The 19,048-nt window shown below is 45.1% G+C and overlaps 1 protein-coding gene across 4 annotated transcripts in view; it reads right to left on the bottom strand.

Annotated features, from left to right (window-relative positions):
- NOX4 (NADPH oxidase 4) overlaps positions 1-19,048 on the bottom strand; it is a 94,964-nt gene that overhangs the window by 34,260 nt on the left and 41,656 nt on the right. For all 4 annotated transcript variants that reach the window (XM_081197388.1, XM_081197385.1, XM_081197386.1 and 1 more), the window contains one exon: positions 11,834-11,894. In XM_081197388.1, coding sequence (XP_081053514.1) covers positions 11,834-11,894 — 61 coding nt within the window. The remainder of the gene's footprint in view (positions 1-11,833; positions 11,895-19,048) is intronic.

Raw genomic sequence — 19,048 nt, 5'->3', positions numbered from 1 at the left:
AAAGAAGAATGGATCATCAAGATGCTGGACTATGCCAAAATGGCAAAAATGGCTGTGAGATCAGACGCCAAGATGGCAAGAAATTTAGTAAAGAGTGGGGAAAAATTATACAGTACCTTAAAGATCACCGTAGATATTTAAAAACGTTGGCAGGATTGTTAGAACACTTATAATGCGATAAGGCTAAAGTTAAAAATGGATATAAATCGAATTTGAAAAATGTAATTAGATGCAGTAGAAAGAGAGAAACATTGGAAATCGGGCAGGGGCGAACCAGGTGATTCAAATAATCTCAGATGTATAAAAAATTGAAAATGATTTAATTGTATAAGGATACTATTTAAAAAACGGTGTGTGTGTGTGTGTGTGTAAATATATGTGTGTGTGTGTGTGTGTGTGTGTGTGTGTGTGTGTGTATATATATATATATATATATATATATGTGTGTGTGTGTGTGTGTGTGTGTGTGTGTGTATATATATATATGAAGAGTCAAGACAGATAAAAAAAGTACTTCTTCACATGGCATGTGGTTAAGGGACAGAACCCGGTCCTTCAAGAAGGGGACAACAGAGGAAGGGGTGGTTGGACAGTGTTCTCAAAGCTACTAACATGAGTTTGGCTGCATGGCTTTCTTAGAAATTCCCTACACAGCGGCTACAGATCTGTGAGTGGCCATGTGGCCAAGCAGAGATTTGCATACCTCTGGGGCTTGAATCTTGTGTTGTAAGCACAAAACAGCATCTATTCCCATGAAAGAAGTGCGTTTGGGATTTATGCTGTGGCTGGCACAGAGAATTGCGTTCCTTTTTAAAAAGATAATTGCTTTCGAGTGCACACCTTGGAAGAAGCCCACTGGGAACCAGGGCAGGTTCAGTGAAGGAACAAAACCAGATGGAGACAAGGCAGATGGCAACTAGCTGACCAATCTAGCACAAAGTCAAGAGGCATGCAACATTCTCCACTTCCTTCCTTTATTTTGGAGGTAGCTAGTACTATCCAGGACAGCTACGAGGAGCAGTGAAAGGAATCTTCTGCAGGCAAAGCAGAACCTATTGTTGTTGTTGTTGTTGTTGTTGTTGTTTAGTCGTGTCTGACTCTTCATGACTCCATGGACCAGAGCACACCAGGCACTCATCCACTGCCTCCCGCAGTTTGGTCAAACTCATGCTGGTAGCTTCGAGAACACTGTCCAGCCATCTCGTCCTCTGTCGTCCCCTTCTCCTTGTGCCCGCTATCTTTCCCAACATCAGGGTCTTTTCCAGGGAGTCTTCTCTTCTCATGAGGTGGCCAAAGTATTGGAGCCTCAGCTTCAGGATCTGTTCTTCCAGTGAGCAGTCAGGGCTGATTTCCTGAAGAATAGATAGGTTTGATCTTCTTGCAGTCCATGGGACTCTCAAGAGTCTCCTCCAGCACCATAATTCAAATGCATCAATTCTTCGCCGATCAGCCTTCTTTATGGTCCAGCTCTCACTTCCATACATCATTACTGGGAAAACAGCTGTTGTTGTTGGACTACAACTCCTATCATCCCTGACCACTGGTCCTGCTAGCTAGGGATGATGGGAGTTGTAGTCCAACAACAGCTGGGGACCCAAGTTTGAGAAACACTGACACCATAGAGAGGCGTGCAGGACCTTTGACCTGCCCAGCGCAACTGAACTACAACTCCCATCAGCCAAAGCACAAGCCGGCTATATCCGACTTCAGCCCGTCTGCTTGAAGTCCGGGAAGGGCTAACCACCAGTAGGGGGAGTCCTGCTGATGCACATCGACTAGGAAATCCCCCGGGGTCACCGATAGGGGGCATGCCTTAGGCCCTCACCTCCATAGGCTTCGGACAGGGCCACGCCCCCTGGAATCCTTTACCGGACTACCCTTCAATATGTGGGGCAGGTGATGGCGCTTCCTCCCCTCTTCCATTTACCAAACAATACCAATGCCTAACCGCCAATACCCAGAAAGTTGTGACAATTTGCTATGAGGTAGGCGAAAACCAAGTGGCTGGTGCCAATTTGCCAAGTGGAAAAATTCCTACCAGACCCCTCAACGGCGACCAACCAAGGTCCATAGCAAGGTCCAGGAACGAAAACCTTATAGGGCGGGAGGGTGGGAAAAGTAGGAACAGCTGGCAGGCAGCAAAGAGGGAGATCCCCGGCCGCATCCTGGTTTAAATAAGGCAGGCCACACCTCCAGAGCCAGCCGACTGGCTGGCCAGGAGGTGACGCGGCCGGGAATCCCCCCCATAACGTGGGGGCTGGGTTCCAGCCGCCGCGCATGTGTGATGGAGCCGTGAAGCCTGCAACTCCACCTCCTCCGAATGGCAGAAGTGGCCTTTCTTACAGCTGCTGAAACAGTTGTTCGGAGCTGCCATCCCCCATTTTCTCCTCTCTCCCAAATACCCATAAAATATAACTGCATAATCACATGACGTCATTCCATGGTGAATATTTGACGAGAGGCTTGTCTGACCCCTTCCCCATGTTCCATCATTCCGGTTGTCTAGACAAGCTTTCCTATATAGGTTTTTCTGCTGACTCTGGTTTTAATTATTTGTCTTTCTTTCTCTCACGCTTTTTTTTTTTGCATTCTTTCATCTTTTTGTTTGTTTGCTGATTTTGCATCTTGGTGTTTTTGGTGAATTGGGGAAGTCAGCACACCTCAACTTGTGTGATGTATCAGCTACGCATGCAGAGTCCCAGCAGAGTTTTCAGAGATTTTCTGCTCACAGCAGAAAGCTTGTCCCAGAGTCCCTGGTTAAAGGGAAAACCTCTCTCCCACCCAGTTCAAAGGGTCTATTGCATCTAGACACAAGACAAAGATTGCTACCTACTATGTAAAGTTCTTTTGTTCTTTGGAGTAAAAATACATAGGTACAGATCCACTAACACTAAGGTAAAAGGTAAGGTAAAGGACCCCTGGAGGGTTAAGTCCAGCCAAAGGCGACTATGGGGTTGCGGTGCTCATCTCACTTTCAGGCTAAGGGAGCTGGTGTTCGTCCGCAGGCAGCTTTCTGGCTCATGTGGCCAGCATGAGTAAACCGCTTCTGGCACAACAGGACACTGTGACGAGTGCCAGAGTGCACGGAAACACTGTCTAACTTCCTGCCGCAACGGTACCTATTTATCTACTTGCAGTAGCATGCTTTCAAACTGATCGTGAAAACAAGCTGATCTTTGCAGCCCGGAAATCACACAGGGCTTTTTAGCTCAGCCACATACACACAACACTACAGGGCTCTCCCAACCTGAGATTTCCAGCAACTCTTTCACTCTTCTGGTACTGCTAATTATTATTATTATTATTATTATTATTATTATTATTATTATTATGTTGTTGTTGTTGTTGTTGTTGTTGTTGTTGTTGTTGTTGTTGTTGTTGTTGTTGTTATTTAGTCGTTCAGTGGTGTCTGACTCTTCGTGACCCCATGGACCACAGCACGCTTTATTTATTTATTTATTTATTTATTAGTTTATTTATTTATTTATACCCCATCCACTTTGGGCGGCTTCCAACAAAATATTAAAATACAATAGTCCGTCAAACATTAAAAGCTTCCCTAAGCAGGGCTGCCTTCAGATGTCTTCTAAAAGTCTGGTAGTTGTTCTTCTCTTTGACATCTGGTGGGAGGGCGTTCCACAGGGCGGGTGCCACTACCGAGAAGGCCCTCTCCCTGGTTCCCTGTAACTTGGCTTCTTGCAATGAGGGAACTGCCAGAAGGCCCTCAGCACTGGACCTCAGTGTCCAGGTAGAACGATGGGGGTAGAGACGCTCCTTCAGATATACTGGACTGAGGCTGTTTATAGTCTGATATAGTCCCATCTAGGTCTGAGATAGTCCCATCTACACCCACCCACTGGGGTGTTAGGGGAGCAGCACAACCTCTGGTGGGGGACACGCCATGCCTTGTTGGATTTCTCCAGGGAGGAAAAGGCTCAAGAGTAAACCCTACACAAATCCAGAGGGCAGTCCCTATCACAGTTTCGCGGTACCTTGTATGCCTCCTTCCAGGAACTCCTGCAGCCCAGCTGGTGCCAAACGTCTTGCTCTCCTTTGGGTCACATCAGCAAGGCCAAGAGGGGAGTGGCCTTGTCACGTGGCCAGCCCAGGACCTTCATCCACACTGTCCTGGCTTGATCCCCGGGGAGGTCACTTTGGTGATGCTAATGCAGAGGTTTGGCTTGATCCCCGGAGGTGCACTCCATTGTCTCTTGAGACAGATGGGTGCCAACAACAACCACCCATTTTTACATGGGTGTTCAATTGCATACATGACATTACCAAATTAATTACCAAACTTAAAACCATGAAAAGACCTGGGCTGAACAAAGACATTGGATTCTTATCTCACTATACATGACTAAACCATTTCTCACCTTCCCACCCCTTGCCTTTTCCTGTAAGACCTATTACAGTCGTTAGGAGTCATCAAGAGGCTCTCTCAGCTGTCTGCCTATCTCCCATTCCCACCACCCTTCTGAGTAACACCCCTCCCCACCTTCTCACTATATAGAAGGATCTGGCAACTTCTGTTTCAGTGTATCTGAAGAAGTGTGCATGCACACGAAAGCTCATACCAAGAACTAACTTAGTTGGTCTTTAAGGTGCTACTGGAAGGAATTTTTTTATTTTGCATACATGACAGTTACACACAATCAAATCTATCAGGACCTATTCTTGAATTCATTCATTCTCTCTCTCTCTCTCTCTCTCTCTCTCTCTCTCTCTCTCTCTCTCTCTTACATGCATAAGCACGGGCTCTGGGACTTGGACACATGCAAACAAGTTTCCCAGCTTTTTTCCAAGCCTAAAGTCTGAAGGAGAGGCATATCGTATTTTTCACCCCATAAGACGCACCTTTTTCCTCCTAAAAAGTAAGGGAAAATGTCTGTGCATCTTATGGAGCCAATGTGTGGTCCCTGGAGCTGAATTGCCCAGGGGCGAAAAGCAGATTGTGCTATTTTTTTTTTTTAGAAAGAGGGAAGGGGGTGTTGAAACAAAGCCGCTTAGCAGCTGATCAGCAAGCGATCGGGAGAGGAGATAAGGGACTCTAGCGATAAAGGAGGCTGCCATAGCATGAACCACAAAAATCATACACCCACTGTTTCGTTCAGAATATTTTTTTTCTTGTTTTACTCCTCTAAAAACTAGGTGTGTCTTATGGTCAGGTGCGTCTTATGGAGCAAAAAATACGGTACTTCATGGAGACTGCAGCTGAGGGAGGGAAAGTTAAAACCTTCCTCTGCATCTAGTGATTCTCTTCATGAAGATTTTCTGTTCTCCGAGCTACTAGGATTGAAAGATTCCTGTTTGAGCTCCACACACACACAAAGTTTCATTGCCACACAGGAGTGTGGGGGGGGGGGTTCAGTGGAGGTGGGGCACAGTGCATAGGGAGAGGATAATTAACCCTTGCCTCACCAGACCCAACTTCCCCAACATGCCCTCCCACACGCAGCACACTATTATTAGGCATGAAAAGAGTGTTCTGCCCACTGGAAAGGCAAGCTGGTTTGAACACTTCAGTGGGAGAGGAGGGGAGGCTGTTGGCTTGATGAGGCAGCCTTCTGGACCAGCAGTTCACCAAGTCTGCTTTAAGGGGGCAAAAGTATGTCACACACCCCACCCAGAATGCATTGCAGCAATCTTCCCTGGAGGGTAAGCAAGACTTGGATAGCTTTAGGCCAACAGCAGCACTTCCGCAAAGGGTGAGCAGGGCAGCCAAGAGATGACGTGGCATAGTGGTTAGAATATTGGACTAGGACCTAGAAGATCAGGGGTCAAATCTTCACTTGGCCATGAAGCTCACTGGGTGACCTTTAACCGTCACTGCCTCTCAGCCTAACCTCCCTCACAGGGTGGTTTGGGGGATTAAATGAGGAGTGAGTGCACCAGGTACACCACCTTGAGCTTGGAGAAAAAGAGGGGATATAAATGCTTATTATTATTATTATTATTATTATTATTATTATTATTATTATTATATAACATTATTATGAACAATAAACAACAGAGATACAATGATTTATTTATGCCTCTTGCTCTATTCTTCTCCCACTCTGAGATTAACTCCTGTAAGGTGATTTTTTTTTAACACTGAAAGAAAAATGAAACTCTTGCAGAAGGAAGCTCGAAAAGAGATTAAGGTGATAATTGCTTGATCTCTGTTTGTTTACCGCCGTTCATTAGAAGATTTTTTTCCCCTTTAAAAAGTCACAAGCAATTAATGAAAGTTGGCTAATGAGTGGGCTGTGTCGCTCACCTCGTTCTGAAGCCACAGTCTTATTTCTCTAACCCCTGCCCGCCCACTAACTCCTGGGGCCCCACCAGCTTGCATCCAGCGCTGTCAAACTGTGGTCACTATCAATTACATGCTTCAGTTCTTCAGCAGCTCTAATCACATCTCTTGGGTTGCGGAGGATGATGCATTGCTCAGCGAACAGCTCTGACTTTTTATCGCTAAATTATCGCAAGCAGCAAAGGACCTTAGTAGCCTTCCAAGCTCTCAGTAGAGCCAGCCAGCCCCAGAGTTGAGGGGTCACTCAGAAAGGTGCTGGCCACTGTTGGCCACTGTGATTTGTAATGCACCAGAACTCTGGCACTTCCAGAGAAGTGCATTGTGGGAAATTCAGATGGTGGATGCCAAGTTCTGTCATTGGTGGTTCAGAGGTGCTAGTCAACAGCCAAAACTGGGAAATGTCCAAGATTTGGAGAGTTGCCCTCAGTTGAGACAGAGAGAGAATAGCGGGCTAAGCAAATGAATGGCTGATTCAGTATTAAGGGAGATTTATCTTGGTAAAGGGGCACTGTGGGTTCAACCACAGAGCCTAGGACTTGCCAATCAGAAGGTTGGCGGTTCGAATCCCTGCGATGGGGTGAGCTCCCGTTGCTCGGTCCCTGCTCCTGCCAACCTAGCAGTTCGAAAGCACATCAAAGTGCAAGTAGGTAAATAGGTACCGCTCCAGCGGGAAGGTAAACGGCGTTTCCGTGCTCTGCTCTGGTTTGCCAGAAGCGGTTTAATCATGCTGGCCACATGACCCAGAAGCTGTAGGCCAGCTCCCTCTGCCAATAAAGCGAGATGAGCGCCGCAACCCCAGAGTCGTCTGCGACTGGACCTAATGGTCAGGGGTCCCTTTTCTTTTTATCTTGGTAAAGGGAAGGCCCTAGCTCAGTCATAGAGTTTGAGGCAGAGGTTTATTCCAGCCTAGCTGTGTACCACACTTACAATTGGCAAGAAAACTTCTAGATGTAAAATCTGTGCTCTGCCACTCTGCCTCATACATTGGCAATCTTTTAGGGCTGTACCCAGCTAGAGTTGACTCACTGGAATAAATGGCCCTAAGTTAGTTATGCCTATCAATTTCAGTGGGTTTACTCTGAGTAGGACTAGCATGATACATGACTAGCAAGATTTTTTTTAAAAAAATATGGGTAGTAGGGTTTAAACAGAGACATCACCTTGCCAAGAAAGGTCCATATAGTTAAAGCTATGGTTTTCCCAGTAGTGATGTATGGAAGGGAGAGCTGGGCCATAAAGAAGGCTGATCGCCAAAGAAGTGATGCTTTTGAATTATGGTGCTGGAGAAGACTCTTGAGAGTCCCATGGACTGCAATAAGATCAAACCTATCCATTCCTAAGGAAATCAGCCCTGAGTGCTCACTGGAAGGACAGATCCTGAAGCTGAGGCTCCAGTACTTTGGCCATCCCATGAGAAGAGAAGACTCCCTGGAAAAGACCCTGATGTTGGGAAAGATGGAGGGCACAAGGAGAAGGGGACGACAGAGGACGAGATGGTTGGACAGTGTTCTCGAAGCTACTAACATGAGTTTGACCGAACTGCGGGAGGCAGTGGAAGACAGGAGGGCCTGGCGTGCTCTGGTCCATGGGGTCACGAAGAGTCGGATATGACTAAATAACTAAACAACAATAACAACAGGGTTTAAACTCCTATAGCCTAGAAGCCCCTCTCCAGAGTCTACTGGTCCCAGTTGCAGTTATTTGTTGCTATTAGAAGTGCACTCTGCACATGCTCAGTTGAGGAATGTTTGTTGATGTCCCAGGACTAAGCTGCAGCACAAACACGTGCCCTCACACACAGCTCACATGCTGATCCAAGGCACAAATTTTGCCGTGAACATATGTGTTTCATAGGGAAGTTACATGTGTTACATTCCACTTATTTTTGTAACGCAGCATAAAGCGAGCCTTGCAAGCAAAACTATCAGTTTAGCATTCATCCTAATTATTCTGTGTACTATATAGTTTCTATTGTAGTAGACTGTGCAACGTCGTACAAACATACCTTACAGTATTAATGTCAGCCTGAAATATATTTAGGAAAGGAAGCAGGAGGGATGTTAGAATGTTTCTTGGATTTGCAGAATGCTTTTATGTAGCTGGTTTTGTTTTGCTGGCTGTTGCATTCTTGGAAAGTAAAGACAAGCCCTCTGGCCACAGCTGTCTTCAAAGGATGTCAGCCTTAAAACAAACACGACACGGTACTAAAAGGTGCTGCAAAGGGATGCAGATCAAATAAAGGAGCAGAATGAGTTGGAAACGAGTGACGTAATCTACAAAATATTTACCACAGCTAAACTTTTGGGGGCAGAAGAAAGCAACACAGGTCATGCTCATGAACACACTGATGGTACTTAGCACATTCATGGACCACAAATCACATGTTTGCAGTCAGCTCCCAGGCTGCCATAGCAATTTATGGGGGATCAGGTCCTGTGAGGCTCTTCTTTATAGCCTCATTCCTGCCCGCACCACTCCCTAGACTGGGAGGCAGGGCAGGTGAGAAGAGGAAGAATCTGATCCAGGAAGTCTCATGAACCTATTTCATCAAAGTGATGCAGGTCACATGGCAAGCACGGTGTGTGTGTGTCAGGGTGTGTGTGTTGTGCATGCTCGCAGAGCTATCACACAGCCACAGTAACCGACGTAAACACTCGCCCTGACCTAGCCACTGTGATCCACGCAACGGTCACCTCCAGACTGGATTATTGTAACTCGCTCTACGTGGGGCTGACCTTGAGACTGACCCAGAAACTCCAGCGGGTGCAGAATGCCACGGCGAAATTCCTTACGGGGTTTTCGCTGCGGGATCACATTCACCCAGTGCTATACCAGCTACACTGGCTCCCGGTGGAGTACAGGATCAGGTTTAAGGTGCTGGTTTTAGCCTTTAACGCCCTATACAGCCTAGGACCCTCGTAGCTACAGGACCGCCTCTCCTGGTATGTCCCACGGAGGACCCTGCGGTCTTCAAACAAAAACATCTTGGAGGTGCCGGGCCACAGGGAGGTTAGGGTGGCCTCAACCAGAGCCAGGGCTTTTTTGGCTGTGGCCCCAATCTGGTGGAACGCTCTGTCACAAGAGACTAGGGCCCTGCGGGACTTGACGTCTTTCCGCAGGGCCTGCAAGACAGAACTGTTCCAGCTCAGCCTGACCCCACCTTTGGCAATCCTCACAGAACTCTAGCCCAATGGTTGCCATTAATTTGATTTGAACTGATCTTATAATGAAATGATTTTAGAATGTTGTATTATTTTATTGTTGTTAGCTGCTCTGAGCCCGGCTTTGGCTGGGGAGGGCGGGATATAAATATATTTTATTTATTTATTATTATTATTATTATTATTATTATTATTATTATTATTATTATTATTATTAAAACCTGTTATTTGAACACTCTCCTCTGTCAACACTTATAGAGGGTTGCCTACACTGAGTTTGTCACAACAAAAAGCTACAGACACTTGCAACACCTTAAAGACTAATGAATTGTGTCATGTGCTAAGCCAGAAATAAGTAAACTGTGGCCCTTTAAATGCTTTGGTGCTAATATGTATATATTAATCTGTTTGCTCCCTATGCCAGGCTTGATCAATGGGAACTTTGCCCTCCTACTTCAATGGGTCTTTTTCTGTAGAACTCCAGAAGTTGTTGAACTCCAGCTTCCATGGGTCAAGCTGGCTGGGGATGATGGGAGTTGGAGTCCGGCAATATCTGGAGGGCCACAGGTTGCCCAAAACCTGATGTAAGTTTTTTCTTGAACTAGAAACTAGATAGATAGATCTACAGACAGATAACTATTGGGCTGGATACAGCTAAGGCGATGTGCTAGTGGGAGCCAGAACGAGTCCTGCTAGTGCAACGGGACTTGCCCCCTCCTTCCCTCTGTGCATCCCCCCCCCAAGTCCCTGCTCCCCAAATTGGCTCTGCAGGGTCAGGACAAACCCCAGCTCAGCAGGCAGGCGAAGAAGATGGGAGATCATGCTGTTGAGCAAGCAGAGACGGTTCTGCCGATGGTAGGTTTCCACCCACTACTCTGAACAGCAGTGCAAAAGCACAGTTTATGACAATTTGATTAGAGCTTAAAAGTGCACAAAATGACCCTTCACTGCAACCGGTAATAGCAGGGGCCGGCATCCTAAGGCCCATGGGCCACAAGTGGCCCACAGTTGTTTAACTGGCCCACGAGCTGCCCCCAAACCGAGCCGCCCGCTCGCTGAGTCCCACGCACTGCGCTAAACCAGCGCAGCACAGCATGGCACGGAGACTCGCTTCCGTGGCACCAGAAATCGTGTCTGTGCAGACGCCGAAAATCACGGGGAGGCGTGCAATCTGGCCCACAGAGGGATCTCTGCTGAAGTGAAGTGGCCCAGGCAAGAAGAAGAAGAGTTTGGATTCGATATCCCCCTTTATGACTACCCGAAGGAGTCTCAAAGGGGCTAACAATCTCCTTTCCCTTCCTCCCCCACAACAAACACTCTGTGAGGTGAGTGAGGCTGAGAGACTATGTGTGACTAGCCCAAAGTCACCCAGCAGCTGCATGTGGAGGAGCGGGGAAGCGAACCCGGTTCACCAGATTACGAGTCCACTATTCTTAACCACTACACCACACTGGCTCTCAAGATAAATCTTGCCGACCCCTGGGTCATATAGTAATCAGGAAAACGAGAATGCAATCAGCCACTGATGCTGTTGGCATCCATTTATATATGTGGGTCCCACCCCTACCCAATTTCATCCTCCTCCACCACCATCACACACTGACCCATGACTCAAGTTTGAGCAAATTCATTTCATACTCCCCTTGCTATCCAGCCTTTCGAATTCCCCTCCCCACAGGAGGTTGTCGCCTTCCTTGGATGCTTTTAAGCAGAGTTTGGCTGGCCATCTGTCATGGATGCTGTAGCTGAGATTCCAGCATTGCAAGGGGGCTGGACAAGATGACCCTTGGGGTCCTTTCCAACGCTACAATTCTACGAAAATTAAAAGTAGAATTCCTCATTTCCTGCAGAGGCCCAGTGGACCCCAGTGACGTTCTCACACAGCCCGAGAGAAGCATATCAGAACATGAAAGCAACTCCGTAATCTCAGCATGACATAGGTGTTAACTAACCTGGAAGCCAACCAAGCGGCTGGCATTAAAAAATCCCCTTATCTAGCAAATGCACATTTCAGCACTGACTTCCACAGCCACCGCATGTGGCCCAAAGGCAAGCAGGTTGCTGCACACAGAAAATAATATTTTGAAAGGAAAAAGCCAAGACACGGGCCGTATTATTAACAATTAGCATGACAATCAGAACAATTTGTCTGGACTCAAGACAACAACAACCAAGTGACATGTATAAGCACAGCTGAATGAAGCCATCAGCACAACCGCAATAGAAATCACCCGGGGTGGGGGGCAAGCCCCTTGAAATCATGTTCTAAACAGCGTATAATTCGAAATTGCCCTCTAGATGGAAGCTGCTGAGGAAAGGGGGTTTCAGGTCAAAGCCATCTGTTAAGAGAGAGATTAAACCAACATTCACCTACCTGTCCAGTCGCCAACGACTTTAACGTGAACCCCAAAAGTTGCTTCAGAAGCTGTTGGGCACTGTGGGGGGAAATAAAATGAAGCATGTTGAAATGCAGTTGTGGGGGGAAGTAATTAGCAGTACAATTTAACCCACAGCTCCACCAAATGTCCCTTAATACTGAATCAACCATTCATTTGCTTAGCCCACTACAGTGGTACCTCGGGTTACAGACGCTTCAGGTTACATATGCTTCAGGTTACAGACTCCGCTAACCCAGAAATAGTACCTCGGGTTAAGAACTTTGCTTCAGGATGAGAACAGAAATCACACTGTGGCGGCGCGGCGGCAGTGGGAGGCCCCATTAGCTAAAGTGGTGCTTCAGGTTAAGAACAGTTTCAGGTTAAGAACGGACCTCCGGAACAACTTAAGTACTTAACCCGAGATACCACTGTACATCAATAACATGTGAAGGCCTCTTCTTCTTTTTGCAATAAGATTTTTTATTGAGATTTCCCCGTAATACGATAAGATTACAACCATCTGAGATAAAATAAAGAGAGAAAGAGAATCAAAAGAGAAAGAGGCAATAGAAATAAAGAGAGGAAAAAGAGAGAAAGAGAGAGGGGGAAAACAAAGCAGAAACGGAGAAACATTAGCAAAAAATTACAAAAAAGAGACTTCCGATTTTCCTTCTATTCTATTCTATTCTTTGCTGGTCACATACTAGAAGAAAATATTACTTAAAACCATCTGTCAATACGAACAACTATCTACTCTACTTTCTGTTAAACAATATCTCCTCTAAGTTACAGGGTCTTTTTTAAAAAATGGAAATGGGATACTGGACATTTATTTGAATGAATGGGAGGATGCTTGGTTACACACACACACACACACACACACACACACACACACACACACACACTCCCCTGAAAAGGCACATGATGAAAGAGCCCACAAAAACCAGAGCTGCCTGGCCAGAAATGAGAATTATGCAGAAATGCAATTTTTGTTATGAGAGGAAGAACCATATGTCAGTGGTACAGCAGGTATTCCCTGCCCACAGGGCCCCAACGTCAGTCCCAGGTACCCAATAAAAAAAGCGACAAACAGGTACTAGATGATGGGAAATATCTATCTCCTCCTGAGACCCTGGAGAGCTGTCATCAGTCAGATTACACTGACTAGGTAGACAAGCATCCTGACTATTGTAAGGTAGCTTCCTTTGGAACATAACATTTAAGAGTCTCCTGTTTTCATTTTAAAGACAGAGCCCTCCTGGGAAAGAGGGGGGGTGCCTCTGTGTGTATCATATAGAAGCAAATCGGGTGTGATTTTTCCTTTTTTTTATTTATTCTTGCTTCTCTCGCTTGGAGATTTAATTAATGGAGTTACCAGTTGACAAAAGCACATGGCCAGTTGACTAAGATTACTATAACCACTTCAGCAATCATCATCATCATCATCATTATTATTATTATTTAATTAATGGAGACTTAATAAATGGAGTTATTAGTTGACAAAAGCATGTGGCCAATTGACTAAGATTACTATAACCACTTCAGCAATCATCATCATTATTATTATTATTATTATTTAATTAATGCAGACTTAGTTCCTGCGCGGAACTCAACTATGTTTTACTCAAAGTAAACCCATTGAAATTAATGGACTTAGTCAGGTTCATTACTTTCAATGGGTCTACACCGAGTAAAACTTAGTTGAAACCACCACCAACACCCCTGTTGCCAAACTCTTGCCTTCCTAGAAAAGTTATGATTTGCAAGGACTACATTTGACCATTTATAAGCCTTTTTCTCAACGCTTTGTCTGCCTCCAACGCTTTTTTTAGATGTTGATTGTTATTTTCTGACATAGTTTAGTGCTTTTTCTAAGGCAGGATAATGCTAATTGAAATACATGCACGCCACACTGCCTCCCTCTGAAGTAAGTGAAATATGGAGAAGTCCATCTAATTCTGCTTGCCCAATTCCACGGACACTCCAGTAGCATCACTTTAACAAATTACTCGTAAAAAGCCCGATTCCCCTCCTCTCCCCTTCGGAGTTTAGGAAGGATATATTTCAACACTGTCTACAGCTCCTCAGGGCTCCTTCGGGGATTCTTGGATGCCTTGCTCTGCTGATAAATCTCAAAGAAGGAAATGTCATCTACAAACTAGATGGAGAGAATCCAAGTTTTGCCTAATACAGTGTAATTTAAACACATACACACGCGTGTGCCATGTTTTCTTGAATCATTCATAGCCCATATCTGTGTAATGCTGTACCAACTGTGTCCCATCGAGATTAATGCAGCCACCAGCCCGTCAATTGATTAATTTTTTATTCTATATGCAATGTTTGATGCATTACTGTATTTAAATATTTTGTTGGAAGCCGCTCAGAGTGGCTAGGGAAGCCCAGCCGGATGGGCGGGGTATAAATAATTTATTATTATTATTATTATTATTATTATTATTATTATTATTATTATGATGCCCTTCACCCAAAGATTGCAGGGCAGTTTGCAATATAAAAACACAAAGATATATACCATATTAACAAATGAAAACAATAACCTCCACCTCGCCCCAAATACAATTTATAAGGCCATAGATTGTTATCAGACCTTCCGCTTTGGGTGAACCTAGTTCTACACTTAAAATCACGGAAGGTCACAATATATGGAGTTGCATTCAGACTGGGTAGGGAAACATTTCCCCTGTGGGGTGTTGGAAGGTGTGTGCCACTGGCTGCCCCACACAACCCCATTGCAGCCATTTAACATGTGTGTTGGGGGAGTGTTTTGTGAATCTCCCTACTCTTGGATCAGAAACCCTGGTTAGATCTTGGTTCGTTTACACTAAATAGGGTTAAAACAAACCATGGTTTCCTGCATTTAGATGTAACAGGAAACTGTGGCTGAAAGCTTTAAACTCCCTGTGTGGATGCAGGAGGGAAGCTCACATTGGTTCTAACTTTAGGAGGATGAGAGTACTTCAGCATTATAGCAAAGAATCACAGGAGTTGGAAGGGACCCTATGGGTTATCTAGCCCAACCCCCTGCAACACAGAGATCCTTTAAAGCCCTAAATGGCCTCGACCCAGTATACCTGAAGGAGCGTCTCCACCTCCATCGTTCTACCCGGACACAGGTCCAGTGCCGAGGGCCTTCTGGCAGTTCCCTCACTGCGAGAAGCCAAGTTACAGGGAACTAGGCAGAGGGCCTTCTTGGTAGTGGCACCTGCCCTGTGGAACACCCTCCCAGCAAATGTCAAAGAGAACAACAACTACCAAACTTTTAGAAGACATCTGAAGGCAGCCCTGTTTAGGGAAGCTTTTAATGTTTGATGTATTACTGTATTTTAATATTTTGTTGGAAGCCGCCCAGAGTGGCTGGGGAAGCCCAGCCAGATGGGCAGGGTATAAATAATAAACAAATTATTATTATTATTATTATTATTATTATTATTATTATTATTATTATTATTATTATCATCCTGCCCACAGCCACCCCTGGTTGGGCTTGAACCACCAACCTTCTGGTTAACAGCCAGACACACTGATCCACTGCACCACACGAGGCAATCCAAACAGCAAAGAGAACACACAGCTTCCTTTGCCCCTTTCTAAAATTTGTTATAGGGAGCTGGCTGGGATTGAACCAGGAACCTTTTATATATATTTTTTATTAAATTTCCTGTCTTACAATTTAAATTGCTCGTTTTTACATCCTTAAGAAATCTGTGACTTCCCCTTTTCTCTTTCCATGGTTCATTTTATATCTCATAAATCCCTGCATATTTTACAAAAACTATGCCATTCAGCATTCCATTACTGCATCCATCAAAACTTATTTGCACTGTCGAATTTATCTTAATGCTGCCAGCACTTTCAGCTGTACACAATATATTCAAAAAACGTTTTCCAATCTTCTCTAAACGTATGTTCTTCCTGATCTCATATTCTAAGCCTGCAAGCTGCGCATATTCTGTGAGAGCTTAAGTTGCCACTCTTCTCTGCTTGGGACCTCGCTTGTTTTCCATTTTGGGGCTAACAAAACACGGGACACAGTAGTGGCATACATAAATAACCTTTTTTGACACCTGGGAATATCAGTCTGAATTATCCCCAACAGAAAGGACTCTGTTTTTTTGGGGAAAGTACTATTAAACATTTTTTTCAATTCATTATGGATCATTTCCCAATACGCTTTTACCCTTTTACAAGTCCACCACATGTGAAAGAACGTTCCTTCCACCTCTTTGCATCTCTAGCACTAATCTGATTCAGTCTTTCATGTTATGTACTGAAGTTCTCACCCTGGGCAAGCAGGGGGATACTGTAGATAGTTCAGGTCCACATATGCAAATAAGGGGTTGAAAGTGACGTTCAGTGATTGGATAGTTATAGAAAGTTGTTACAGTTACGTTGTACTGGAACTCTATATAAGCAGGCTGGCTGAACCCTTCAGTTCAGTTCTGTTCTGGCCTATGAATAAACAAGAGCTGTTTGAAGAATCGCTGTGTCGTCTGATATGTTCACCCACAACATAACTTTATACATCTTAGCAAGCTTCATGCAGGCTTGAACCAGGAACCTTTTGCACTTACACTGTTGAGCTATGGAGATTCTCTATAGCTCTGAACCAGCTCAGTATATTGATCAATCTGAAAGCTTGGAGCAGGCCAGTGGGGGCGGAAGAGCTCTTGCCTTCTGGCCCCACCACCGGAATGCTTCACTTTCACCCAAAGTTCTTGATGAACAAAGTTGATGCACATATAATTTGTATTCACAGGGTGTCCCTCTGCAATCAGGGAATATTCATTTATGAAGGGAATAAGGCTTCAGCTGGTGAATGTATAAAGACCTGCTATGTTAAATACGGCACATCTCTGTTTATAGAGAGCTTGCACTGCCAAATTTCCATGGAAATCCTTAAGATCCACACAGGCCAGGATTTATTTTTATTTTTTCTAAGCCCACAAAACAAAACATGCTGTCTTAGGATCGTTTCACGCACCTCTTGCCACAAAAATGGCCATGTTCTGCTCTCGTTGCTTGTGAGAGAACGGCTGGATGTGTACAAATCAGCTGTTTTGTACATAAACATGATCAGCTTTGGCTAAATATCACTTGCCAAGCTACTACTAGGGGCACAGCTACAGAGGCCAATTGATAAGTTGGCAACATTGTCACTAAAACATGCACACAGCCAGTTCTCCGACAAGTGTAGGGTAATATCTATTCTAAATAAACAACACACAAAACTAACAGAGTTTAGTTTCAGAAACTAAATCCCAAATTACTTGTTTAACGTAGCTCATGCAAATAAATGCCTATCATGAGGGAAGATAGTGGTAAACATAATATTCAAGCTAAGTCTGCAGCCCACCAACTAGACCAGGGGTCAGCAAACTAAGGTCCACGGGCAGGATCAGGCCCAATTGCCTTCAGGATCTGGCCCATGGACTGTCCATGGATCGGCGTGGGAATTCTGTTCATTCGGGATGCGCCATTTTCCCCCCCTGCGCCATTCCGTTTCCACACACACACACCACGGCAGTGGCGCCTCCTCCCTCCCTCCTCCTGGCTTCTCCCCGCCCTGCCTAGAGGAGGAAGGGGGCTGGGCTGAGCTGGCTGAGCACCATTTTAAGAAGCTCCTCTCCAGAGCCAGCCCTTTCGTGCTGTTCATCTTCCCTCTGCCATTGCTGCCCTGGTGCTCCTGTGGGCCAGAGAGAAGAGAAGAAGAAGAGTTTGGATTTGATATCCCGCTTTATCACTACCCAAAGGAGTCTCAAAGCAGCTAACAATCTCCTTTCCCTTCCTCCCCCACAAAAAACACTCTGTGAGGTGAGTGGGGCTGAGAGACTTCAGAGAAGTGTGACTGGCCCAAGGTCACCCAGCAGCTGCAGGTGGAGGAGCAGGGAAGCGAACCCGGTTCACCAGATTACGAGTCCACCTCTCTTAACCGCTACACCACACTGGCTCTCAAGAGAGAGGAGTGGATGAGCATGCTCCGCCTACCCACGAGAAGCAGAAGCAGCGGTGGGGCTGGGGGGTGGAAAAGAGGACTACTTGCCCCCCTCGCCTCTTCTTCCAGCTCTCCACCCCAGGTGCTGCGTCTCTGGCCCGCCACAAGACCTGAGGGACAGTGGACCGGCCTGCGGCTTAAATTTTTTTGCTGACCCCTGAACTAGATCATAAAATTGTAGAGTCATCTAGTCCAATCCTCCACAATGCAGGAATCACAGCTGAAGAATCCCATACAGATGGCCATTCAACCTCTGTTTAAAAACTTCCAATGAGGAGAGTCCGCCATTTTGAGGTAGTCTGTTCCCCTGTCAAGCAGCTCTTACCATTACCATGTTTCCTGCTTGGCAGGGGGTTGGACTCGATGGCCCTTGTGGTCTCTTCCAACTCTATGATTCTATGATTGTGGTCTCTTCCAACTCTATGATTCTATGATTAAAAGCTTCTTCCTAATGTTTAGTCGGAATCTCCAATGAATCCATTGGTCTGGGTCTTCCCCTCTGGGGCAGCAGAAAACGAGGCATGTACAAACGCCTGCATTTTCTACAACCAACTCTGCTTATGAAGATCACAGGTAACCAAACAATTTAACCGCTGTGTTGCAAACAATAGTCAGTAATATCCAAGGCAACACAATGACCAAATACAATGATACGATATCAATATACACTCTTTATATAATGTGAAATATATGAAATCACATAAACAGAATCTCTGAATTCAAAAATATGCACTCTTAATGGATATGCACAAAATATGCACTCTTAATGGATTCTCTTGAAAACATAAAACCAAATAAACATAAGTCTTATAAGTCTCAGAAAGTCTTTGAATTTAAATCCATTGGTTTGGGTCTTCCCCTCTGGGGCAACAGAAAACGAGGCATGTACAAACGCCTGCATTTTCTACAACCAACTCTGCTTATGAAGATCACAGAAGAAACAGAAAAAGACAAGGGAAGAAGCACTTCGTTCCCACCAAGGCACACCACAAATAAGGACCAAACATCTTCACCTTGATCTGGTGTGCCCCTTCGATTATACAAAATTTGCTCCCTCGTGCTTGATTCCTTCCATCTGTTGCTCCTGTAGCCGGATGGAGGCAGGGGTGTTTTTTTTTATGTATATATATAGATATATAGATTTCCCATGATATAAAATGAGCTTCTTTGTTACTAAAATAACTCTCAGGATTCA

The sequence above is a fragment of the Podarcis bocagei genome, assembly GCF_964188305.1.
Source record: "Podarcis bocagei genome assembly, chromosome: 6".
Taxonomy (NCBI): Eukaryota; Metazoa; Chordata; class Lepidosauria; order Squamata; family Lacertidae; genus Podarcis; species Podarcis bocagei.
Note: the sequence above shows the minus strand (reverse complement) of the source record. Positions and strands in the feature narration are given on the sequence as shown.